The following is a 26,925-nucleotide window of genomic DNA, read 5'->3' as shown; positions in this document are numbered from 1 at the left end:
GAGTTACACTAGAAAGGCTGCAAAAGAGAAAGGGCCTCACAGATGCTATGCAAAACACTCCTCTCACACACACACACACACACACACACACTCGTATGTACTACTGTCCTCTTAACATGAAATGCAAAAGTCCTCCTCCCTGAGAGATTGCAAAGTCCTACATCTGGGGCACATGGGGCCTGATTTACTAAAGGTTTCTGCCTTTTTATAAATATTCGAAAAATAAAAAAAGAAAGAGCAAATCAAGAATAATCAGTATAATCTTATACAAAGGCTGTCCATATCATCTGTCATTAAAGACATTGACATATACTTGACATTGACTAATCTGAAAGCGTGAGTTTGACTTTGAGTTGAGAGGATATTTCATCCTCTTGACAGAGTCCTTCTGTAATTCAAAAAGAGAAAAGCTAGATAGTCAAGCTAATAATGCTCCCAAGAATTGTAAACATGATGAAAGTGTAGATAACTTGAGTTGCTACTTGTTTATAGTGTTCTGAATTGGTCATTTCTTAAAATGTCCCATTCTGTTTTCCTGTAAATAATCATTGCGGACAGGAAGCTAAATATATTATTGTAAAAAAAATTAAACAATTGAGTTAATAAATAAATTGAGAATACATATAAATCACTTATAAAATGAAATGAAATTCAATTGTTGAGATAAACAACCGTTCAGAAGTGTGGGGAAAGTTATCATGATTTTCACAAAAGTATTAAGCAGCACAACTGTTTTTCTATACTGATAAAAAATAAATGTTTCTTGAGTAGCAAATCAGTATATTGAAATATTTTCTGAAGTATCATGTATAATGGCTGCTGAAATTTCAGCTTTGCATCCCGGGAATACTCAAATAGAAAACAGTTGTTTTGATGAATTCGGCTTTGGTGAACATAAGAGACTGCATTCAAAAACATTAAAAACTCTTACAACCCAAAACATTTGAACTGTAGTGCAGTGCTTCTCAACTGTTTTGGCCATGGTCATCAAGCTGCGACCCACTTTATGAAATATATGTATATTTTGTAAACAAATTATATATATATATATATATATATATATATATATATATATATATATATATATATATATATATATATATATATATATATATATATATATATATATAAATATAAATATAAAATATAATTTTTTTACAAAATATATCATACCTTCATGCAAATCCTCCCCAGCTAACACACAAAGTACCAGTGATGTGCTTTATTGGTACTGGACTTTTATTTCACACGTTGCACTTGCATGCTCGTAGTTTCTTTTGTGATTTAGTGAAATGATAATACAGCATGCGTTGCTGCATTTGCATGTGTGATTAAAGAGTGCATGATACACAGTATAATGTTCCTCCAGTTGAGAAACTGCTGTAGTGTATGCATTTTTGACATATAAAAATTGTTGTAAATCAATTTTTTTTTTTTTTTTTTTCTAAGTAATTATTGTATTGTATCCATATATTTATATTATAATTTAATGAAGACAAATATATATATATATATATGTTTGTCTTCATTACATTTTAATATAAATATCTGGACCATCAGCCATTTAAGAAACTCACATGAGTTGATCATTCTTTAGCTGCAACTATTTTCATTGCTGCATCACCTGAATTCTTGGCTTTTCTCCAATCATTTCCTTTTTGTCACACTGCATACTGTCATCTGTTCAGTGGCTCAAGTTTTTGCTGTAATAACTCAACTAGAAGTTTTTTTTTGCACAGATTGAAAAATGTTTAGCCTATAGGTAGCGTAATAATCTACTTAAAGTTATACACAGCTACTTTTTGAACCACTTCATCAGCAGATTCTCTACACAAGCAAATCAATGGAGCACTTGGTAAATCAGGCCTGCAGTATTAGTGTTGGAATATGTGTGATTACACAAGAGACGTGGAAAAACATGTTGAGAGTGATTTGTTTTCTCTTCTAAATGGTTCATAGTAATCTTTCCCTGCACGACATCCCCGGTATTGTGAATAAACACGGCCAAACTGTTCATGGAGTTCTTATAGAAGCGCTTCATCCTGACACTGTACCTTTAGATTTCTAATCCCACTCTTGACATGATACTCTCATTTATGCTTTCTCTTTCTCTGGCTTTGAACTTGTTTCAATAACTGTCTCCCCTCAACACTGTTTTATCATCATTAGCTAAGCCTGGCAAACTACTGCCTTTGGTTTCATTCAGTCAGGAAAAAAACAGTGGAAACAACATACAAATGATAACAGAACTGGGTAAGCTGCGCCTTTGTCCTCCGCTACTCTGATGCACTGCCTCCTTCATCGGCTTGCCTTGATTTCTCTCGCTGCAGCTGAGGCCTGCTCCCATGGCATCACTTTGAACACATTTTTATCCTTAGTTCTGGTTGAAATTGACTGTCTTGTTTTTGGCCTTTTTTAAGGATTTTTTTTTCTTTCTTTCTCAGAGCATCACTAGGCCTTTGATCATGCGAGTCTGTCCTTGTGGCTGTTTCCATAGCATCTCCCTGCAGTTCAATTCTTTGGCCCGGGCTCCTTTTCATCAGCGGCCTGTCTGAAAGACTGACATTTCTCTTCCTTAGCTCATAGGAAGTTTGGGAAGAAATCAAATTAGAAAAAAATAAAAACCAACAACTATCAAACCTTGCTTTAAGCTGTTTATTTTTATTTATTTATTTTTGGTGCTGGCCCTAATCTCTGAAGCATAGATTTTGAAAGGGGGTGAAACAAAGACTGTTGTGTGGGGCTGTGTTCAAACCAAGTGGGATTTCAGGGCATTGTCTCTGTACGTTGGCCGCTGAGACCATACACAATAGCCTCAAAGCAATCTGACTGCTTCTGTCCAACTAAAGATATCTATGTTTAAAAATGGATTTGTGTTTTCAGAAACGTAGAACTATCTTTTTTGATGCAACACAAAAAGAGAAATGTCAAAGAATTATACTAGCCACTCTTCTCCATGCAAATTCGATGAATAGTGATTGAGGATTTTAAGTTTAAAAAAGGATCCAGAAGCTTAATAAAAGCAGTTCACAAGTCTTGTATCGTGTATTCCACATCATTTAATGTCATACAGTAGCTGTATGTGAAACAAAGAGTAATTAAAGTCTTTATTTACTGATGATCTGACCCCTCTAATGATTCGTTAACCACTCTGACTGAATTATTGAGTCCGTGAACAGGATCGGTTCGATTTTTTTTTACAAACTATTCATATCAGTTTTGTGGAGTGATGATTCATTTAAAGGATCTGACTCAAAAGAACTATCCAGACATTGCAACTTCTCTCAGAAACAGATTTTTTTTCTTTTATGTGAACTATCACTTCTAAGATATTCAGATTCAAGTTAGATCCAAATTTTTGAGTACTGCAGTGTACAGATATCAATATTTCAACCTATATTAATCTCCAGAATGCATGCCCACTGATGTGCATGCAGTTTGTTTGTTTTTTTGCTCATTGTTTATTTGACATCATTAACCCGTTTATTGCTGGATGGTGAGACACGCCACTTCACCCTTTGAAGGACATTAGTTGACTCTTCTTCACAGTTGTAAAACGTCTCTCTCTGTACTGCAGTGAATGACTCCAACGTTCAGTTTTTGGACCAAGACGACGATGACGACCCAGATACGGAGCTGTATCTGACCCAGCCGTTTGCCTGCGGTACTGCGTTCGCCATCAGCGTGTTGGACTCCCTGATGAGTGCGGTGAGTTAGTGGCTAAACAGCTGCCACATTGACACCTATTCACTGATTTGAATAGATTGGCTTACATAAATCCATTCAACAAATAATCCTCGCAGAATAAGTCGATTCAGATCCTTTCATTGTGTGAAGGATCCTTCATATTATATACTAGGCTTCAGGTGATCTTTTCGTTCGTATTCAAAAGCAGCCAGTGATTTGGTGAACAAAGCAAGCTGTCAAAAGGTGCACAGTCATTTCTCTCCCATCAAGGCATGTCATATAGAATTACATGAAGGCATGTTTCACTGCTAATCCTTTGAAATAATGTATAGGAAAGAGACATCCTCCGGCTGTGCAGTGCTTTAGATGTAGGGCTCAGGCGTTACCACCAGGCAGAGGTTGGTAAATGAAGTGCCACATTGATCAGACAGCACTGTCAGCAGCATTGACATCAAAAGGAAAGTTGTTGCCAAGACTCCTCATATAATGTGTCATGAAATGAACTTTCAAGAGTCTTATTAGATCTTTTAACAAGGTAAGTGCTCAAGTTTTCTTTAATGGCATGCCTTGACACGCAGAGGTGGGCTGCTATGGGGTCCAAGAGCTCTAATCTACTAACAATGTCATCTTGGGTAGATTGGGAAAGATACTTTTCGCCCCCTTTTCCTCCTTCCTCCCCCCTCACCAACTATGACCGCTACTATCCCCTTATCTATATGATGGCTTAATTCCAGTACCTTTCACTTTGAGTGAAGCTAGAACAAAGCAGCCTTCAAGTGCATTTCACTGTGGACAAAGGTGAAGCCTGCTAATAGACAGCTCTCATCCATCATTGGGCTGAATGCTGCTGTCAGGGGCCCGGAGAGGTGTCACTCTAGTGCAGGCTTGCGGTGACACGGCCCTCTGGTGCTCACACAAATGACCTTGTGATCTTGGTGGAAAATTTTATTTTTGTACTGTAATCATTTGACAACTTTATCATCACTGACACTGAAGAACATTTGATGGACAAGATACAGCATGGTCTACAAGTCAGAAACCACTTTAAAAGTCAAGGATACAGAATCTGATTTAAACTTGAAATTAATGTAAAGTTTTAGGATTTTTAAACTGTTAGAAAGTTTGGATTCTGAATTTTTTTTTATTAATACTTTTATTCAGTGTAGACACATTAAATTGATCAAAAGTGACAGTAAAGAAAAAAATAAGCAGCACAAATGTTTTCAACATTGATAAAAAGAAATGTTTCTTGAGCAGCAAATCAGTATATAGAATGATTTCTGAAAGTTCACATGACACTGAAAATTCAGCTTTGACATCACAGGAATAAATGACATTTCTAAATATATTAAAACAGAAAACTATTAATCCAATTAAAAAAATATTGCTGACCTCAGACATTAAAAGTTAGTGCATAAAGATTATGAGGTGAAGTGAATAATAAAAATCTAAGAATTTTATATATATATATATATATATATATATATATATATATATATATATATATATATATATATATATATATATTGCAGTTTCCGCAAGCATATTAAAAAACACAACAGTTTTCAACAATAACGTGCTGTGTAGATGACTTACAAATGATATGGTCTGTTACTGATTACAAATTACATTTAGTAAATTGTAGTTAGTAACATAATCTAGGTTATTTGTAGGCCACTATTTAAAATGTGACATTGACCGTGTTAACAATGCAGGATTACACAGCGCTTCATGTTTAAAACATATAAACATATTATCATTAAAGCAAACATTTTCAACTATTCGTCTATAAAATAAAAAAATAACTTTCACTAATGGTCTCAGACTTTAGGACCCCGCTATACAAGACAAATGTCCCCAAATTGTTGTGTTATGAGATCTATTCTTCATTGTATGTAATCTGCAATTAGCTGCAATAATGATAATTAAAATGTCCTCGTGTGCAAAACGCTCCCCTGTTAAGAGTGGCTGGTGTTACCAAAATGAATGTGCGTGGGGAGGAGACGACGATGACAACAACAACAACAGCTGGCGTAATTACATTCCTGTGTCTCTTCCCTTCCCAGGGAGTGAAATGAGAAGAGACGGATCAGGGTCTAGATAACAGTGCTCGGGACAGCTCCAAAATCCTGTCTGTCCTGAGTTGTGATTCTAATGGCACTCACGTCCGGATCTACTTCTTTATCTTGGCAGACATACTTCAATGATAATATCCTCACCCTGATCCGGACGCTGGTCACAGGAGGCGCCACTCCGGAGCTGGAGGGCCTGCTAGCTGAGGAGAACGCGCTGAGAGGTGGCTACAGCACGCCGCAGACGCTGGCTAACAGGGACAGGTGTCGGGTCGCCCAGCTGGCCCTCTACGATGGGCCCTTCGCAGACTTGGGGGTAAGTGGGCAGTTAAGAGGAGCTGACATGTTTTGGCACTTTCCCAAACAGGGCTCATTCCCTGTCTGAGGTCTCCCCTGCCCACTAATGCAAGTGAACCAGCTGAACATGCGAAGTCTGGGGGTAAAAAGTAATGCAGCATTAAATCTTTCATGGTATTTCTACTGTATTATATCCAGTGTTATCTAGATTACTTAAAAATTATGGTCCTTTACTGATTATAAATTACATGAAGTAAATTGTGGTTTATAACATAATCTGGATTACACATATTAAGTAATGTATTCCAGGGTTTCCCATACATTCATTAATTTGTGGCGGCCCGCCACAATATCAACGCTGACCGCCACGGATTGATTCCGATTTTTAAACTATTTAATATGGGTACAATTGTATTTTACTGCATGCTGCTTGCTCCCTCCCTCTCACAAACTGACAACGGAGGCACGCGCGACTAGCCCCTCCTCTTCGAACACGATCTGAATCAAAACATGAGCATGCATTAGGTAGAGGATGGATTGTTGCCGATGCTTAATGCTTATTCCCCCAGCAAAGATTCCAGAATCAATCTGGAGTTGAATGGTTAGTAATGAACACTGTTGCTCAACATAACTCTGAGAAGTTAGTCTATGTTAAGCGCTGTCGCGTTTCCATTACAGATTCGCGCAAAACTTTTGTGGTTTTTTTTAAATATCGATAAACAACTATTGTGAAATGACGGCGTTTCCAATTAACCGATGTTATGCGACTAAAATGTATTTTTTTCCCTCTCGCGATCAGTCATTCCAAAAATCATGGCAACGGACGTTAGTAGGTTTATATATATCACAGCCACAAGACTAGACATTATATTATTATTATCAGGTTGGTGTGTGTTGGTTTTTGTCCACCTCAATCTCCAGGTTTGTGTGTGTGTGTGTGAGCCTGTGTGTGTCTAAGTCTGTGTATGTGTGAGTCTTTTTGAATGTTTGAGTGTGTGAGCCTGTGTTTGAGTGGGTCAGTGAGTTTGAGTCTTTTTGAATGTTTGAGTGTGTGAGCCTGTGTTTGAGTGGGTCAGTGAGTTTGAGTGTGTGTGTCCATCTCCAGGTCCAGGTTTGTGTGTGTGAGCAAAATTTGCAACAAGAAGTCTGTGGAGCAGTCATACCATAGAAAGTGTAGCAATGGCATAGCAATATAGCAATAGCAATGTCTTTAAAGGGATAGTTCACCCAAAAATTGAAATTCTATCATGGTTTACTCAAGTTTTCCAAACCTGTATGAGTTTCTTTGTTCTGCTGAACACAAAGGAAGATATTTGGAAGAATGTTTGTAACCAAACAGATCTCGGTCCCCATTGACTACCATGGTATATATTTTTTCCTACTATGGAAGTCAATGTGGACCGAGATCTGTTTGATTCTGTCATTCTTCCAAATATCTCCAAATTTAACCAAATTATCCCTTTAAGGTATCTGACACTAAGTGTTGGCAATGGAAATGTGTACTTGTCACTAAAAATATATGATATATTTATATATTTAACTTAAACCGTCCCCGTCCCCGTCCCAGGTCCCCAAACACCTCACCACCGCAAATAGAATCTAATTCTGTGGGAAACACTGAATACTTTTTGGATTACTTTTAGATTATTTTTGAATTTACACATTTATCACATAGACCTGAATGTGATTATAGTGTACCATACTGATTTAAAAACATATAAAATGTCCCAAACTGTGGTTTGTAATGACAAATTAATGAAATCTTAAAATGTCAAAAGCTTGGGAATCCCTAAATTACATAAACTAACATAAACAAACATAAATAAACATGAAAACATGACATTACATGACCAAAGTCTTCCGGGTTTGAAATCATTTGTCCAGACTTCCAGTATTAATGATTAGTGGACGTCACTGGATATGATGAAGTCAAAGTATTTCACAGCTATGTGTCAGCAGTGTTTAGTAACTTGCATAAATATTGGTCTGTATAATAAGAGGTATGTTCATTTAGAAAGGAACATTTTACATTTAAAATAAAAAATAAACTGGAATGAAAAAATACATTATTAATAATTTACTCTCATTGTGTGAATACAATGTAATCCATAAAAAAAGTACCTGGAATCTGATTATGAGCATTTTTAAAATGTAATATAATTGAATTAAAAGTAATTAATTTGGGGTTCTGATTACTTTATCAAGATTACTTTTTCTCAGTTACTACCCAGCACGGACTGTATCGAAGTAAAAATGCCACATATTCAATGAATGAGGCAAACAACAGCTGCTCTTACACTCAAGTTGGCTCTGTCATGCCTGAAATAAGCATATGATGATCTGAATGATATGAATGAACGATTAAAGCACTATGGTGTGTTCTTTTTCAGGATGGCGGTTGCTACGGAGACTTGTTTTGTAAAGCATTAAAAACATACAACATGCTGTGCTTTGGGATCTATAGATTGCGCGATGCACATTTAAGTACACCAGGCCAGTGCACAAAAAGGTAAGCTGTCCTTTTGACCTATTAACCTCATTATTTCTCTCAGCCTATAATCCAGCTTCACTGCTGGGAAATAAAAATGAAGCCCACATTAATGTAAACCCAGTTCCAACACCTAGTAAGGTGTGAGCTCCCTACCTAGGCAGCTTTCTGTAGGAGCACAGCTGATAAAATGTAACACTAATTCATGCTTGCTTGTAAGATAAATAAATATTCAAAAGGACAAAATTAAAAAGGAAGTCATAATGTTTTTTTTTTTCAAAGAAATTAATACTTTTATTGAAATGCTGTTTTCATCAACTTTCTTCATCAAAGAATCCTGAAAAAAGGAGCATCAGAGTTATTTTTCTAGCAGCAAATCAGCATATTAAAATTATTTCTGAAGGATCATGTGACACTGAACACCGGAGTAATGAATTGATCACAGGAATAAATTGTTTTAGAAATGTTATATATAACATTTTTTTGCCTAATTATATTTCACAATATTACAGTTTTGCTGCAGCCTTTATTTAGAAATTTCTTTCAAAAGCATTTAAAAAAAGAAAAGTGTACTATAGTGTGCCTTATTTTATTACAATCTAAGGCACTGTCACGTGTCCTTCATGGTTAAAGCAACCCCATAGTTCAGTGAATATTTAAGCCATTTTAACCATTTTTAAGCATGATTTTAATCAATAGTGATCTTTTTTCAATGTTGTTGTTTTTTTTTGCAATATTAAGTGCACTATGAATTACTATTATTAGAATCCCGCTTTTAGCTTAGCCACATGCTAATATTTGAATATTGACTAATAACTGATTAGTCATGAAATTATACACTTCACCTATAAACCTGTTTAAAATTGTTCTGCAAAGGGCAAAATGGCATCTTAACACTACTTGAACGTGTGTGCAGGTATGTCATCACAAACCCACCTTATGAGTTTGAGCTGGTGCCCACGGACCTGATCTTCTGTCTGATGCAGTTTGACCACAATGCGGGCCAGTCCCGAGTGAGCCTGTCCCACTCCTCCCATTCCTCTCATTCATCCAGCAAGAAGAGCTCGTCTGTTCACATCCCCGCCACCAATCGGCAGAACCGCAGCAGCAAAGCACGTGAAGCCCGTGACAAACAGAAGTAAGTTGGCCTTCATTTCTCTAACCCAGCAGAGTGAGTGTATGTGTGTGTTTGTTCACTTCTGTGGGTTTAGCACACCCTGTACAGAAAGGATGCTGTGTGTGTGTGTTTGTTCTCAGCCTTCCATGTTCTGTTTGTGTGAGTTTGCTTCATTGTTATATGCATGTGGCCCTTGCCTTGACCACACATAGAACTTTGACCATTTGATCATTGCTTCATCGCCAGTGCACCATAACCAGAAACATGTCTGCATATTACACACAATCAACCTGTGAGCTTTTGTAAATAAACTAGATGTCTTCATCTCATAGTCTTCACCAGTTTAGATTTCTTACAGCACGGCATTCTATTAGGAATTTTAAATGTATGTATTAAAAATAATTGCAGAAAAGTCCCTTGCAGACCTCAAGCTAAATAGTTTGTAGTCATAAATTGTGAATTAGCATTGACTTCATTTAATTTAGATTTTTATAAGACTCATTTCTCGTTAGTGTAAAAAAAACAAAAACAATAAAAATGTAACAATATGATGTCAGTTATTCTGTTTGATACCTGTTATTTGCCTTAAACACTGTAAAACTTACATAGACCACTTTTTTTTCTAAAGTGCAACAAGGATGAATAGAATGGGCCCAGGTATGCAAGTTAATGATTCTGCATGATAAAGCACCTGTTGTGGGATCTTTTAATCATAACTTTGTCCTTTGTGGAGCACTGTTATGAGAGGGGATTTTGATTTTACTTTCCTATGAAATCATGCTTACTTTTCACCTTCGCTTTCTAAACCTGAAAGCAGATGGCTGCTGCTACTGCCTCAGTCTTGTCATGCTCAGGACCGTCCCAGCATTGCATGTGGTCGACTATCATCCTCTCGCTACCCTCTGTCCATCTGATAGGTTCCAGTGATCTCTCTCTCAGTAATCCCCCTCGACTTGTTTGAACTCCTCTTGTTCATTTACCTCTCATTAGGGTTTTCTTTCTTTTCCTTTTTCTTTCTTTCCTTCTTTAAGACAAACTGCATTGTGTGAGATGTCAGTGTGTATGCACATTGTTCCTTCATGTAGGTTTAAATCAAAATGTATTTGTTTAGCTTACATAATTCTAATAAGGTATTTGGAAAATAATAAAATCTGATTCAGAGTTGTTTTCAAAAGCCATTCAAATCCAATTCTATAATATAATTAATAAAAATCTGAGATTTGATCAAATTACATATTTAAAATAATTAAATTGACTGTTAATTATTATTACAATCTGTAATTATTATATTGTATTTGTTCAAAGTATCGCCTGTGTCGCTAATTATTAATGATGCATTGGTGGCTTTTGTCATATTTGCCACTTTGCGTTGTGCCTAAAACATCGTTTTTAATTTAAGAAAGACCTCTCGTGACTTATGGCTGCATTAATCCAAAAAAAAAAAAAAAAAAATGTAGATTCGGTCTGTTAAAAGTTCCCCACTCAATCCAAGCAAAAGTGGTTTCACGTTCCGCACTCAGCTGAAATTCACCTCAAATATCCGTGTGAGAGAGGGGAGCCATGATGAGAGTCCCTGTACTGCTGAAATTGGCTCTTTTAACCCTTGCGGGGCCAGAGGATGTCTTGGGGCAATGTAAGTGCCAGCATCAGTAGTGAACTCAGGGGAACGAAGCGAGGTGGCTGACTCCTTGCACCACCTCAGGCAGAGCTCCACTTACATCAAACGACTGCGCCGTGACACTCTTCCCCCACGGCTCGTCGCAGCCTGACACTCCAAGGTGTGCAGCACATTTCAAGTTGGAGGAATATGTGGAAAAATGTTGGAGTGCTGGAAAATGACACTGCCTAGGAGAAAGTAAATGTGATGAGGACAGATGCTGGCCCTACCCATGGCTTGAGTCCTCATAGGACACCTTTCCGAATAAAACCCCTGATTTCAGAGAACCGGTCGTGTGATAACATGGTCAAATACACAGCACGATACAATCATTTATATTTGGCTACAGTACGCACCGTGCTGCCTCATGAAATCAGTAATAGGTCCAACAATGTGCGTTTCACCCTGTCTCCTGAATTTGAAATCAAGTTCATGTACTGTATAAAGAGAGAAAGAGTGTGTGGGAATTGATTTTATTTTTTAATAGAGAAGCATGATCCTGCATTAAAGATCTGATATTAACGCTGAGTTTCTCGTCTTCTGCTTCTCTCCTGCATGGCTGTCTCACAGAAAAGAGATGGTTTACAGATGAAGCAGAAAACGCATACCCAAGGAACATTCAAATCAAGCCCATGAGCACTCACATGGCCAACCAAGTCAATCAATACAAATCCACTAGCAGTCTGATTCCACCCATCCGAGAAGTCGAAGATGAATGCTGAACGAATCCCCGGCCTTTACCATTATGGAGGGATTTGGGTCATCCTGCTGTAAAAGATGAGCGCTAATCGTGAAACCATGACTGAGATGATGGCGACATATTGTTCTTCCCTTGTTCAACTCAAGGGTTTGAAGCGATTGAGAACTGGAAGGGACTTCCTGTGTGTATACCTTTAATGTTACTTCCGTACTTTTATATATGTAAACATAGTGATGTACATAATGACAATCAAGTAAGGATTGTACAGCCCCTAGCACTTTTTAAAATTGTTAACAGGCAAACAAAAAAAGAGAGAAAAAAAAAAGTACTTCCTGTGATTCACTGCAATATTTCACCTCTGCCGTGACCTGACTCCATGCAGAGGGTGTTGTAATGGAGGATGAGGGTCACTGTCGTTCACGTCATCCAAACATTACCCAAAGATCAGTCCTGCCGATTGAGTTACGTATCCATCGTCAATTTAATTTTGCACTACCGCATAGTAACTCGAGCACTGCTCATAGAAGAGTCGAAGCTTTCCCTCAGTTCTCCTCCAGGCTGTGGCTGTTTTGTTCAGGGAAACGAGTGTTTGCGTGACTGTTTTCACGCATGGTGTGTGCTGAAGGCTGCCTGATGTAACCTGAACTTAGAGCTCTGGAGAGGATGCCCATTTTCATCCCTACAGACGGTTTAGGCACATATACACGTGGAAATGTTTGTTTTACCTAATGCAAATGGCCGTCCCCAACGTAGCTCTTCGGAATTGGCAATACATTGAGGATATGCACTACTTCTGTTGATGTCTTTCCATCATTTATACTTCTGGTGTGGGAAACTGTCTGTGATAGAGGATTATAACATGTTTGTTTGCATCTGCGGCTCTGCTATTTATAAGACTGAATGAAACACTACTGTAACCTGCTGATAATTCAACATTGGTTGAGCTTTAACGCCGAGAAAATAAAATGCATATACACATTTAAAAATGCCACATATTGCAAAAAGTGGGCATCATTGGTTCCTCCTTTGGGTCTAGCCACTGCCTGACACCGTGTTGGCACAGGGGCGGAAAAGTGCTTGGATGTACCCTGTGACCGACTGTGATGCCTTATACTCTAGAGCAAAAGCTCAATCATAATGTTCAATTATCAGCCAAAGATGTAACTTGTAATACTCTTGCTGTGGACTGAATGGATTTGAACGTCACTCACTTACACGACTATGTTGTACCTTTAAGTAGAACGTATATATTGATACAAATGTTTCACAGTCCTTTGAACGTTGCTGCAAGTGCTCTGTCAGATTTATACATAAGTACATACTTATTTTTTATCCATGAGCTAATCATTTTGTACTTATTTTTATACATATCAGAGAACTTTATTTCTAAATGTATCTTAATATCACGTAACATCAATCGAGATCATTCAAAGATTTGTGAACCCGAGTCAGAACGGTACAATCTCAGCTTACCATATGAAGTGCTCTTTGATACTTACACGGGCTGCTTTGAAGGACCTCGAGCTCTACTAAAACAACCTATATGCTTTCATTTTCATAAGCTAACTGAGGTGAATACCAGTATTGAATGACTGATGACACGATGTTGATCCTCAGACAGACATGAATTCAGAGATTCATGAGAAGGGACTCTGCTCTTTCCGTAACGAGTCATAGTAATATTAGCGACGTTTGACCTAAATTAGGTCTCTGTAAAGAGAAGAGCGTGCTGAAGTACTTGAAGCAAACGCAATGCGATCAGATTCAGCAGTGAACTAATACGATTATAGAGGCAAGAATAGAGACATTAGCACTCATCCATCCATTGAGCAAAAGAATATAAATGTTATAAATTTGCCCGTTCTAATCCACGTTTAATTTCTCAAAGGCTCTCAGCTTTGTTTGCCAACTGGACAATTAGGCTTGGGATTTTCTCAATTGTGATTACATTGGTGTTGCACTTTGTAGCAAGTAGATTTCTTAAAAAGATAATACCAATGTGAGTAACTGTATGTTCAATTGGATTGTCTACGTACTTGCTAGCCTAAAATAAATATATATATATATATATTGAGCTAAAAAGAATCCATTGGAGTTAAAGGTCCAATTTATAGATTTCTTTTCTTTTATGTAGGGTCCTTTCCTTGTAACAAACTACATTACAAGAAAGGCTGATGGCACAGTCAAGACAGCAGGTTTCATTTAATGACAAAAGTATAGATGCATGTTGAAAAAAGCAGAAAGCAAACTAGCGCTGAGGATTATTAACCATCAGGTTTTTACATTCCAATTCAATGTTACTATCACATATAGTTTGAAAATATCGGTTGTTTGTTTACAGATCTTTCTTTTTCAAAATCACATACTCAGGTAGTGATCATAATGACAAAACTACAAAGCTGACGTACATTTTTTCTTTTACCTTCCGTAGGCCTGATGAAAGTTTGAGGTGATTCTGATATTTCTTTTCCACTGCAACGAATGTGCAATGTTTTATCATGCAATTTATTTGTACATCTTTGAAGAAACTACAGTGTACACATATCAGAGTTTCTACAGTGCCATGAAATGTGTCCATCTGCCAGCATCAGTCAGTCATTGGTCAGTAATACTGGATGAATCTCATGGCATCTAATACTGGCATGGAGAACATCCAAGCCACCCTTGCCTCCATGCCAGCACAGTGCCAGGCAGTGCATGAAGACCAAAGGAGGAACACCGTAAGACCCACTTGAGCGAAAAGTGGCATTCAAATGGGCATACGACACTTGTGCCTGTGCAAGCTGCTGAAATCCTAGCACCTTGGTTATAGATACTGTACAAGTAAAAAAAAAAAAAAAAAAAAAAACTATTAAAAAAAAAATTTTGGGGGGGGGGGGGGGGGCAATGACTGAAAGATGCTGGGTAGAACTGACTATGATGATTAGTTTGTCACCTGTCAATGTATTCAAAAGTGTTTAATTAAAGCAACATATAAAGCAACCTTACTAATGTACTATGTAATAGCTATGTAATACACAACTCATATTTTGGCTATTCTATTCTATTGTAAAAGAGATTTAAGTTTTTGAAACTGTATAAAGCAATTACACTGTAACAGAATAAATACTCGGAGGGAATCAAGTCTTAACATGCTTAACTTGAACAAGGATTACTGTATTGTTTCTGTCTTTTCTTCCACTTCAATAAATAATTGAAACATCCATCCATCCATGTAATCATTAGCATATTCATTGCAGGAAAATGGGGTTTCTCATAGCAGAATGACTGATTTGGATACCAGATGTGAAGGAATGGATGGTGCTGAGCTGATCTACCTGACTCTGTCAAATATAACCTGCTGATAAAACATACCGTCTTGTACAAAACAAAAAAAGATTGTACATAAATTGTACATGGTTTCTTTTTTGTATTTTCTGAAATTAAAATCGATGTATTTGTGTTCTACAGGTGACTGGTATATTGCGTCCTTACTTCATTTACACTACATTTGAACGAAAACTGTTTTTCATTAAAAACACACATCATGGACAAATGGACATTGTTACTGTCCGAAGATATGTGGAGGTGGGAAACAGGATGTACGGGTCGCAGGGAACACATCTGATCATATTTAAAGAGGAATGTTTAATGACAAATTACTCCTCTCACATTTGAACTATTCCACATATCGTCTACTTAAGAATGCGTAGCTAAACACTTTTCACTGTGCGCCTCTCAACCTGATTACAGTGCTCCCCGGTTTCAGTCTCAAAAAATGACTGATTAAACCTTGTTTTATATAAAGATATTAGTCTGGTCTTACGTGGCTTGTTCTTTTTAAAACTAAAGATCTGAGGTCGACTTACCAAGCCAAAATAAAAAGAGGAGGAAGTAGAACAGATGTCGGCTGCGCTCCTGATTTGTAGGCTGATAAGGGTGGCACCCTGTAGGTTTAAATATATGGCTTGTTAGTAAGGACTGGCTCCTTTGTGAGATGTTTTCAAAATGATTGATTTACAATAAAGTGGCTCCCTGTGTGTGCACGCAGGCTGAACTGATTCAGATCGATTCCAGTCAAATTGATTGATCAGCCATTTAACTTGGCAGTATGTTTACTGAACGAAACCATGCAAGACCTATTCTCCCAGTCTCTAGCAATAAAGCAGAAACAAGCCACACATCACAAACAAAAACAACCACGTCTTCACCATTTCTACTGCTTCAGATTCTGGTTATATAAAATGTGTGTAAATAGCAATAGAATAAACAATACCACTTTAAATCATATTTTAACTACAAAAAAAATTGTTTGGTATATGGAAAAACCACAAGTAAAAGATTGAATTAAATGTGAAATTTTGAAGTAGACAAGCTGAAATACTTTTTTTTTTTTATTATTGTATAAAACACGCCAATGATCTGTTGAAATTTATATATAAATCTAGCAATAATCCAGCAATAAGCCAACAATTTGTAATACACAAGCTCGCTCCCATCCGTTTGACCTCTCTCCATCTCCCTTTCCTGCTCCCAAGCCCTCATCTCTTTTCCAAGACAAAGCACTCTTGTTTCCAGCCCACAAATCATCCCGCCGTGGACACTTCATGCTGTCCTTTGGATAATTGTGAATGAAAACAGCCCCCTACATTCTCACCTTGGGATGTAGTGGCCCCATCATGCTGCTTATTAACGATTTTACACGGTGAGTCACGGCTCCAGGCCTGTCAGTACGGCAGTAATATTTACTGTCTGACACATGGGCTGTAGGGGGAGAGATTGGGAAGAAGGTGGAGGGGTGGGGGGTGGACGGGCTGATTACACCCCTCCACCAGACAGTGTCCTCATCCCTGAATCCTTCTGAAAATATACTGGTAAGAACATCTTGGGTGCTGCCGTAAGACTGCTTATTGTGAAGTAAAGCATAACGTTATTGAAATGCAGAGATGGGGTTCAGAGGTTCGTTTCATCTGAGCTGAAGCTACGACAATCAAAGTCGACGAGGTCGGGCGTAGGTGGGCATTTTCCCACATTAATACATTCGAGTAGCCATTATGGGCCATTTAGCAAATCAATGGGCGCTAAAATCAAAAACAATTTTCTGGGTGGATTGTCAGTTGAGTAAATGAAAGTGAGAAATTCGTAATATTGAACACTTAATCAATGTGTTGCACACTTGATGGGGTTTGTTTTCAACATGACAATTCTCAAAACTATTATTCAAGTCAGAGTCACCGCTATTGACTCAAAAACGGCATCTCTACTGGAGTCCTTCACGTGTCTCAGACGGACAGCAGTCAGAGGGGGAGGAGCTGTCACCGTGGCAACAGACCCCCGTCCACGGCGACCCCCTGGAGTCACATTCAACATCATCTTTAGGAGCCCTCCAAGGCCCTGGCTTGGCTGTGATAATAGTTTCCATGACGATGCGGCATGCTCAGTGCATCAGTGCCAGCTCAGATAAACAGTGATCCTTTACAAAAACAAGAAGGTCATTACAGCAGCTTGTCAAATCAATGCTGAGAGTGTCCCGGCTGATTAAGCCATCCTCTCTCAGCTCTGACACCGTGTCAATAGTGCCGCGCCGTCTGAACACGGCCAGATGATTGGAGTGAAATGCCCATCAGTCAGAGAGCTGAGCCGGACTAATGATTCCCTGTGCTGCCTATTAGAGCTACATGACAACTCAATCCTGCACTAGAGAGAGAGAGAGAGAGAGACGAGTGAAAGGAAAACAGTGACCTTGTTGCATTATTTGAAGCTGAATTAAATTGGCAGCAGCAGTTAATCTTTACCTGAGGCGATTAACAGAATTTAAGAGGAACAACAAAAGCATGGCGCATTTGCCATTTTGGCTTTCTCTTACTGACATTTTCATTTCCTTCTCCATCCATTCTTCTGGAAGATGATGATTTATCATTAAGGCAACAGGAGAGAGGGGAGGACATCTACATCATAAATCGCTAGCATAAAATATGCACTCGGTTCGCTCTTTTAATTTGTTTTAGCATGGCCCTGTGGTGAGATTTGTGTAAGCCTCATCCAATTGACTTCTCCATTTTGTCAGCTGGGATTCATCCCCCTGCGCCCCGCTGGTGACTGCAATGCTGAGCAGGTGGAATCGAATGGTGAAGGGCAAATGTGTGCGATCAGATAGCTGGCATTAAGCGCTCTCACTTGGGTGCTGCCTAATTGCGTCGTGTTAATAGAACACACTTAAACTCACTAATCTTGATTTACTTTCTATCAGACAACAAGATTTAGATTGAGCATGCACACAAAAGTCAATGGTCTCTTGCAGGTTCAACTGTTCTGGAACAGTGTTGTAAATACAACTGAACCACTGATTTCTAGTTGTGTCCACTTTTGGAAGACCAAACAAAGTGTTTTTACTTTCATAACAAAACACACAGCCTCTCCACGACATGGCAGCAGTGGTAACAATACTACAGCGAGAATAAAAGTTTTGCATTGTCTTTGCGTGAACATTTGGGTGGCAGGTATGCAAATCTTCCCACATGTGACCCTACATTCCCTACAAGTGACGTAGACACGTGGGAGCGTGTTTAAACAAGGTGTTTTAGCAGGGTGTGGACAAATCTGAACTTTTTATAAAGAATATCTCTTTGGTTTTGAGACTTTTTGCATCTTTAGCGATCTCATCTATACACAAACAGCTTGTAACACTCCAACGATAAAAGAAACTTGAAATTGCATCATATGACCCCTTTAATTGGGATTCACCTGCCAATGGAACTAATAAAGCAACATGTTACATCCACATGCTTGAGAGGTTTCACATGAAATTACGCTCAAAACAAATTGGTGATGATGATATATTAATAAAGGCAAACCATTATTTATACACGCCTGCTCTATCATTTACTAATATTACAAGATTTCACTCAGCATGAAGACTGGGAGGAAAATCATGACTAATTTAACATGACATCAAAAATCGCCTTTCAACAAACGTTTGTTGGCAATGGTCAATCAAGCTCTTTCTCCACATGCATTAGTCTGCCTGTCTACATGTGAAACAGCAGAGAGAAAACAAATCCACAGGGAGTAATGTGATTGTCTTGTAGAGCAAGCTTTCCTCAACACAAAAAACAACCTGAAGAGAAACTGTGTATGGCGTGTGCGTCCAAATCTCTCCCTAACAGTGCCATGTCATTAATAATATGTTATTGAAAAAACACTAACACACAGCATGGAAAGAAATCCATTCCCTTTCTCAGATTTCTCTGTACAGCTTCACCCTGTAACGTGTTCTATTTACAACAATATTAATAGTCACTGCATGCATGAAGATAAATGAGAGGAAATGTCATACCAGTAAAGAAAAATAAATGAGTCTGAATGAAAACATCAAAATTACTCTACCACAAATTCACCAAAGGTGAAGGCAGTTCAACTTTAATGTTGACAGATGGGATGATTTTGTCTGAATGATGTCTACACAGTAAGTCTTTAAAACTGAAAACAGTGTTACACTATTAGATGCTGCTGAGCTGCTGTCTGTGCCATCAGACCAGATTCATGAAGCATGCCTTTTTTTCTTCTAATATTTTTCTAATTTCCAATAAAAAATTTAATAAAATATAACATTTTATTTTCAAGTCAAGCATATCAAATAACAGCTTAAGGCCTAAATAAAGTGAGGCTTCAACAAAGTGTACACCAAAAGGCCTACATTATGAAGACAAAAAATTGAAGTACAATATAGATTTGGTCCATCATTCAAAATACACTATAAGCAATCACTTTTATCAGCTGAGGGGAAAAGTAAAAAAATAAAATATTAAACAATTTCAGACAGGGCCAGCTACGGAGCAATGCACTGTGTGTACTGTAAGAAATAAAACAAGGCGGCATGTTGTTTAAAAGATGGCAAGTAAAATAAAAAGCACATTTGTATGCAATACAGTTTCATTATTGTTCATTATTATCCAGAGCAGCTTAGGCCTACTATAAATAATCTGTGCGACCAAATCATGTTTTGCGCCAGTAACTGTGCAAGTGCCACCAGTGGAAAAGGTTAGTGTAGTTCCCTGTAAGATGTGGCTAGCTTAGTGCGATTATTTGCTGAACCCAAGCAAGGCCTTTAGCTTTAAAGCATTGCAGATAATGTCGGACGGCACATAGTATACAGAGCAGTTTCAGCTCACCTTCAAGCTGTAAAGCTGATTTACAGCCACATGTTATTATTTAGCATTATTCATCTTGCTGTCAGTTGCACAGTGTAGGTTAATAGAAATGCCAGAATGTTCGCTGATTTACTTAGTAAAATTTTCATCCCAAGGTTGGGCCTGAGTGATTGGACACTGTCTGAGGAAGGAGGGGTTCATGCATTATGTAGAGGTGGCTGATGTGACCTTGAGCCATCACGGCCCGGGCTATATATTATATACAGCACACCAAAGATCCATCCGATGTATTTAACAGGGTTTTACACAACATTACTGATGCTTTGCATGAGCTGAGCTCCTTTTATTTGGTCATCCATTTCAAGAGTGGTTTAAAAACAATGGATGGGAAGCCATTTACAACAGCCCACCGCCATTTGATTCACCTCAGACAGACGATTAATAATGGCAAAGCCACTGAAACAGCGAGAAAGTGGAAGTCATGAACATTTATTATGTGTTCACTAGGACAGTAATAGTAGACTTCCATAAATTCTAATGTTAATCAGGCATATATATCTGTCATTTAACGTGACAAAATAAAGACAAATATTAAATAGTCTGTCATCTGGAAACATAACCGATTGTGATGGCATGATAGATGTAAATATATGAATAGCATTGCCTTGTAGAGTATGTTGGCTCATGTAGTTTGTGCAGTAATTTATGTATCCTGGGAAACATTTACTTTGACTTTGGAGATCAGATAGACCCGCATTTTCCCACAGAACAAGGAGGTGTTGGATCAATACGCTGCATGTTAGTAAGGCTTTGGCAACCTTTAACATAACAAGCCAAATTGATTTATCTAATGCCCTCCATATTTAGAAATTACATTAGCGTGTAATCTTGTCTAGGACCCGACCATGACATTTAAAGCACACACGCGCGAACGAACGGCCCTAATGGTGTGTCCATTATTTTTTTTTTTTAAGAATAAGAAAGAATGAGTATTTCTTCTACACTTGAAAGTACAGGTCATCCTCTCTTTCGATGTTTAAAGAGAAATAATTATGTTGGAAATGATGGCGATGCTTGCTGATAAAGGAAATGATAAGGGAACACCATTCTCTTTTTAAAGCGCAAGGTCCATTCGAATATAATTGGTAGAGGAATTATTTATGACATTAATTGCCACATTATCGACTGCCTGTCAACCCGCGTGGCAGTTCGTCCATCTTTCTTACCGGCGCTCGCAAGCTCAGCCTAAAGCAGACTGACTGACAAGCTAATTACACCATCTTCCCCTTCCATGACAAATGCTACTCATCTGAAACCGCGCCGGAAATAAAGCTCTTTCTCTCCCTGCCTGCCCTTTTCCCTCTCCCGTCTGCCTGGGCTAATATCTCCTCGTGTCTGTCGTGAAGGATGGAGCTGTGAGCTTTTGGAGAGCGTTCTGCTCCCCGTCTCACCTCTCACTCATTCGGTTAGCATATGCTATCAGCGCACCGCTGTCGATCACACGCGGCACGCATTCTCATTTGCATTCGCAGACGTCAGTCATTCAGAGAGAACAGCCTAATAACTGATGACTACAGAAGATTCCCATTCGCTGCTTTGACGGGCTTCCGTGCTGACTGTTGGGTATAGAGCTGTGCTGTTCTGATACAGCTCTATGAAACTACATATGGACTAGACATTGTACACTGGCCAGTCTTCTGCCACTTTTCTTGTTACTATTTTATTAAATATCATATACACTGTAGGCCTTCCACCAGATTTTCACGGTCTATATTTTTTGCTTTACATAAAAAGTAATCCAAAATGTTGATTACATTTTTTATAATTCTATCAAAAGATAGACAGACAGACAGACAGATTGTTGGATTGTTTTAAAAATCGTCAACCATGATCATTTCAATAAATTTCATCAAACTGTTCATATTCATTTAGGTCCCACTCTTTCCACCTATTCTATTCTATTCTATTCTATTCTATTCTCACCTTTAAACGGTTTGCTGTATGCATGCAATCTAGATAATGTTAAATTCTAACCTCACTTGCTATTACTATGTTATAAATGTGTTACTGCAAAAATGACCACTGATGCATGTCAATAATTTGCATTGATTCAAAACTTGAAAGAATGATTGTTCCATTAGCATCTCGTCAAACTGAGCTGATCTTTTCATTCATTTCATGTTTATTTAGTTCCCACCCTTTCCATTCATTTTCTCAGGCGTTGTTCTAGTGAGGAGCCCTGCGAGCGTGACGTCCTAGGTCAGAGTCTACAGGTTTCTCTCCACTTCTCACACCTTAATTAGTCCCCGCCATATGCCTCTACCAAGCTCTCTCCCGAACGCAGATGTGTGTGTATGTGTGTGTGTGTGTGTCAGCATATGTCTTCCCGCTGCACTTCCGCCTGCCTTCTAATGCTGTTTATATTTGCGGAGCTGCTTGAGATGAGGCCCTGACGAGGATGGGAACTGACACTCACCAAACTCGGTATGTCCCCAAGCCAGCTCCAGCGGCTCGGGTGCTGTCAATTCCGGCTACATCAGCGGCAGTGGCTCAATGGCGGCGTCTCTGACACATGTCACAAAGTTTTAAATGTCTGTTCTTTTCATGGGGATGGTTGGGTGAGCCAGCCAGGGAAGAGATGACATTTTGTGTGGTTAGGGGGGGACTTGTTGTGGCTTCTTCTTGCTGCCTCCACCAGCTGTCAGTGCCACTTTTCTCAGAACATATCACAACACCAACAAATAAACCTTGTCATTTAGAAATGCCCGCACTAGTGACCATACTCTCCAGCAAGCATAATCTCATAGGGCCGAAGACACAAATGTACTGTATACACACACACTAAACAACCCACACACACATTTAGTACAATATTCCCATTGCACTTTGTCCCTCTCATACACAGAATAGACACTGCAACACACACTTGGACCGACAAGTGCATAAGGCACAGACGTACACAACCTGTGACCCACAGTCAAACCCACTGGGCTATGTGTGACCTTTCCCTGCGTGCTTCACATTGCCGAGCGCTGCTCCGGGTACACATGCTTTCTTTCACATCCAAAACTACGTCTCTCATTTGCTGGGCTAATTCAGATGGCATTCTTGGGAGGCCATTTAACACACGGCAATTAAACAAGATGAGGCCAGGCAAAATTATGCCATTAATAATGAATGTTTACAAGGAAAAAAATAAATAAAAATAAAAAATAAAATTTTATTTTTTTATTTTTTTTACTAACAGTAACATTAATAAAAACTATTGCAGTTTCCCGGTTGTTTAAATATTAAAAGAACACTAGATTGTAATCCATTTTTTTTCCAAGCTATTTTATTTAGTTCATTTTTGCTCATGATAGCACATGGTTATTTAATCAAAATGTTAAGAAAAAATAATACTTCATGATTATGGTATTATATTTTCACAATAATAGCATATTACATACAATAATCACAGTACATGCAGTAATAGACTACCCATTTCATTTTCATTACATATATGCATATTTTTCATTTCATTTCATATATACAGATTTTTGTATGTATTTCTTTATAATTTTATTCAGCTATACATTTTTTGCAAGTGCAAAAATTACATAGTGTGTTAAATCAATATGAGGTCATCAAATCAATATGTATAATAATTATTTTGTGATTAAAAATATATATATTTCCAGTAGTTTTTGATGGACACTTTTACATGTCATATCAACTAACCCATATAAAAAGATGATTCATACAACAATCAAACTAATAACAAATCCCAGTTTGTTTTCTTGTTTAAAAATGTACTTCTTTTGTTTGCAGTGGATCTTTGGCTAGTCTTCAGTGCATGAACTCAACTTTAAATATGGAATGTAATAGAAAAAACAAATTAAACAAAAAACAAAAATAAATTGGATGCACATAAAACATTTATCACCCTAAATTGATGTTAATGATGCAAATATTTTTTATATATATTTTTTTGCCCACTGCTAATAAACTTTGTTTCCAAAGCACAGCAAAGGACATTAGGGATTTTTTAAAAAGATTTTTTAAACATGAAAAGAAATAATTAAAATAATGTGAATAGGTCCCAAAAAAAAAAAAAAAAAAAAAAAGAAAGCACGAGGAATCCCTCAAAAAGCCTGGAGAAAGTTTTTGACTCCCCCCTCACACATACATACATCCACCTTCATTTTCACTGGCAGAGCTGCTGTCTGTCATTGCTCTCTCCCTCCGGAGAAAAAATGAAATAAAGCAAAGCTCATTACCTCTTTCTTTCACAGCTCCTCCAGGCTCCGGCACTGCAACAACTGCCCCCGCAACACACACACTTCACACACGACATGCACATGCACCTCGCAAACAGACACAAGCTGCAGAGTCAGGAGCCTGTGAGGGCCTCGCAGCTGCATTTCTGAAAGGACTCATGCTGAAAACATTCAATACAGCTTTGGATCATTAAAACATAATAACATAGATTACTTATATGAAAGCAAACGGTTAAAAAAAAAATGCCTGGCATGCCTTTTATTTTCAAAGCTTAAAAAGGCTGATAAATTTAAACAAATACTCAATTAAATTGTTTAAATTTATTAGCCTTTTTAACTTTATTTTTTTTTTTAATAAAAATTAACAAAACCCTTCAATGACTCAAACTGACACCTCCCCTATGGTAATGTATGGAAAATTACATGGTAACAAAACCATGTAAAATAAGCTCTACTTTTAATAATGGCTGAAGTGTAGAAATCCAACAAAAGTGACACTTTCCCACCGATCTTTCTCTTTAACTTTAGCTTTGACTTTGAGAGGAGCTCATCCTGGGCTTCCATGTGGGCAGCCCGAAGCCTCAGGTGGGACCTTTGACCTGGGGAGAGCAGCAGTTGGACCAGGCAATCCATCATGGTGCTGCGGCTGTCAGGACGAGCGCTCAGCCGTGTATGTGTCTGTCACTGCGGCTGCTTAAAGGCAATCATGTCAATCTGGATGGCACTGCTCAGACGGAGCGAGAACGATGGGAGGTGGCAGGGAAGGCACACTCAGCAGACGGCACTAGAGGGCTGGGTTTGGCTGCTTAAAATGTGTGTGGAAACATGTATATTTATAATAATATGCGCAGGATATCTTTGTACAGCCCCCTCGTGTGTCTATCCACTGACCTGTCTGTCAGTCAGAGCTGGTCATTGCGGATGAATCGATTGCCCTCTGAGTGCTTGCCATAGTAGACATAACGACACTTGGTGAAAACCCCTGAAAGTAAGAGAGAAGAGCATGTCAAAATGACATTTAACCACATCAATGTCAAATTCATGTATATTCTGAGCTGAAACCATGAGATGCTGTAACCCTCAAGCTGAAATATTCCAATTATAATAACACATCAAATATTAATAGCACATTAAATATTATTTTTGGTTTGATGTTTAAACACATCATCTAATTGTATGAGAAGTGATTATAAAAAAAAAATATTCAACTTCACGACTTGCACAGTGCACACAAAAGAAGTCCACCATGATTCACGTTTATTTGATCACCAATACACTTTTGTTAATTGTTTATATTGATTTAGTTTAGGTGTGTGTGTGTCTATATATATATATATATATATATATAGATAGATAGATAGATAGATAGATAGATAGATAGATAGATAGATAGATAGATAGATAGATAGATAGATAGATAGATAGATAGATAGATAAAAGAGTAAAAATCAAACTTTATTCAGACACCTTCAACATTTCCCACATTATCAAAGTTTATTCTCTATAGTTTAGAAAACCTTAATAAAATATGACAAGAATTCAAGAGTTAACTGTCAGAACAAATTCATTTTGATAATTTCAGATAACACTTAAGAAAAACATTGTCTTTCAGGTCAAAGTGTCTGAGTAATTTTGGTCCCAAAGTTTAACTGATAGTCCACTATGAAGAATTTTTGGGTATGTCACAATTTACTTTATTTTGCTATCCTCACTTCACATCAATGAACTAAAGTGTCCTGCACCCACTAGAAAAAATAATAATAATTATATTTGGTGTCTGAATTATTTTTGGTTCGTGTACACACACACACACACACACACACAAACATAAGCAACATAAATGTACTGCATATAACTGCTTATTAATGTACTGCAGTACTTTGTGATAAAATAGTGATAATATTAACAATTTCTTCCTTTATATCTTCATATTGGTTGAAAACGAGCTATTTAAAAACTGCAACTGCATAGATAGAAAGACATACAGGCAGATAGATAGATCGATCTAGCAGTACAGTGATTTCTTATCAAATCAAAAGCATGTGTTATGATTAGGAATCTATGAATGACAAAAAAGTTAAAGTTCTCCATTACTGTTTATCCATCAGAGAGTGGTTTGTCAGTAAAGTACACATACTGCTCCAAAAAAATAAAATAAAAGGATGTTTTGAAATTGTGTCTCCAGAATCGGTCATTTCTCACTCAGATTTCTGGCATGAAAGGTGTGTCGGGGGAGACAGTGCATCCGTCTAAAGTCTGAGAACACCAGAGAGACAACATTTAGCCTGAGGGCATTGTCTAGACAATAACAAGCCAAGAGATTGCTTTCTTCAGAGATAGAGCGAGCGAGAGAGAGATCGAGAGAAAGTGTGTGTGTGTGTGTGTGTGTGAGAGAGAGAGAGAGAGTGAGAGAGAGAGAAAGAGAGAGAGAGAGTGTGTGTGTGTGTGTGTGTGTGTGTGAGAGAGAGAGAGAGATCAAAAGACAGTAAGGTTGAAGATCAACAGTGAGCTCATCATAC

General features: G+C 37.9%; 2 protein-coding genes across 26 annotated transcripts in view; one reads left to right on the top strand and one right to left on the bottom strand.

Moving 5' to 3' along the window:
- The window catches only part of LOC113112952 (calcium-activated potassium channel subunit alpha-1), a 248,262-nt gene extending 232,797 nt beyond the window's left edge, over window positions 1-15,465 (top strand). For 7 of the 23 annotated variants that reach the window (XM_026278911.1, XM_026278912.1, XM_026278915.1 and 4 more), the window contains 7 exons: window positions 2,170-2,253; window positions 3,578-3,708; window positions 5,881-6,075; window positions 8,447-8,565; window positions 9,461-9,682; window positions 10,290-10,318; window positions 11,889-15,465. In XM_026278911.1, the coding sequence (XP_026134696.1) occupies window positions 2,170-2,253; window positions 3,578-3,708; window positions 5,881-6,075; window positions 8,447-8,565; window positions 9,461-9,682; window positions 10,290-10,318; window positions 11,889-12,040 (932 nt within the window). In that variant the 3' untranslated portion in view covers window positions 12,041-15,465. The remainder of the gene's footprint in view (window positions 1-2,169; window positions 2,254-3,577; window positions 3,709-5,880; window positions 6,076-8,446; window positions 8,566-9,460; window positions 9,683-10,289; window positions 10,319-11,888) is intronic. The other 16 variants (XM_026278932.1, XM_026278928.1, XM_026278930.1 and 13 more) reach the window with 5 other exon arrangements.
- Window positions 15,466-23,449: 7,984 nt separating this feature from the next.
- The window catches only part of LOC113112951 (leucine-rich melanocyte differentiation-associated protein), a 254,480-nt gene continuing 251,004 nt past the window's right edge, over window positions 23,450-26,925 (bottom strand). The window contains exons 7-8 of one of the 3 annotated variants that reach the window (XM_026278909.1): window positions 25,298-25,388; window positions 23,450-25,208 (exon numbers count right to left, since the gene is read on the bottom strand). In XM_026278909.1, coding sequence (XP_026134694.1) covers window positions 25,309-25,388 — 80 coding nt within the window. In that variant the 3' untranslated portion in view covers window positions 23,450-25,208; window positions 25,298-25,308. Of the gene's footprint in view, window positions 25,389-26,925 lie in introns of all 3 variants that reach the window. The other 2 variants (XM_026278908.1, XM_026278907.1) reach the window with 2 other exon arrangements.

The sequence above is a fragment of the Carassius auratus genome, chromosome 13, assembly GCF_003368295.1.
Source record: "Carassius auratus strain Wakin chromosome 13, ASM336829v1, whole genome shotgun sequence".
NCBI lineage: Eukaryota > Metazoa > Chordata > Actinopteri > Cypriniformes > Cyprinidae > Carassius > Carassius auratus.
This window is presented reverse-complemented; position numbering and strand designations above follow the sequence as displayed.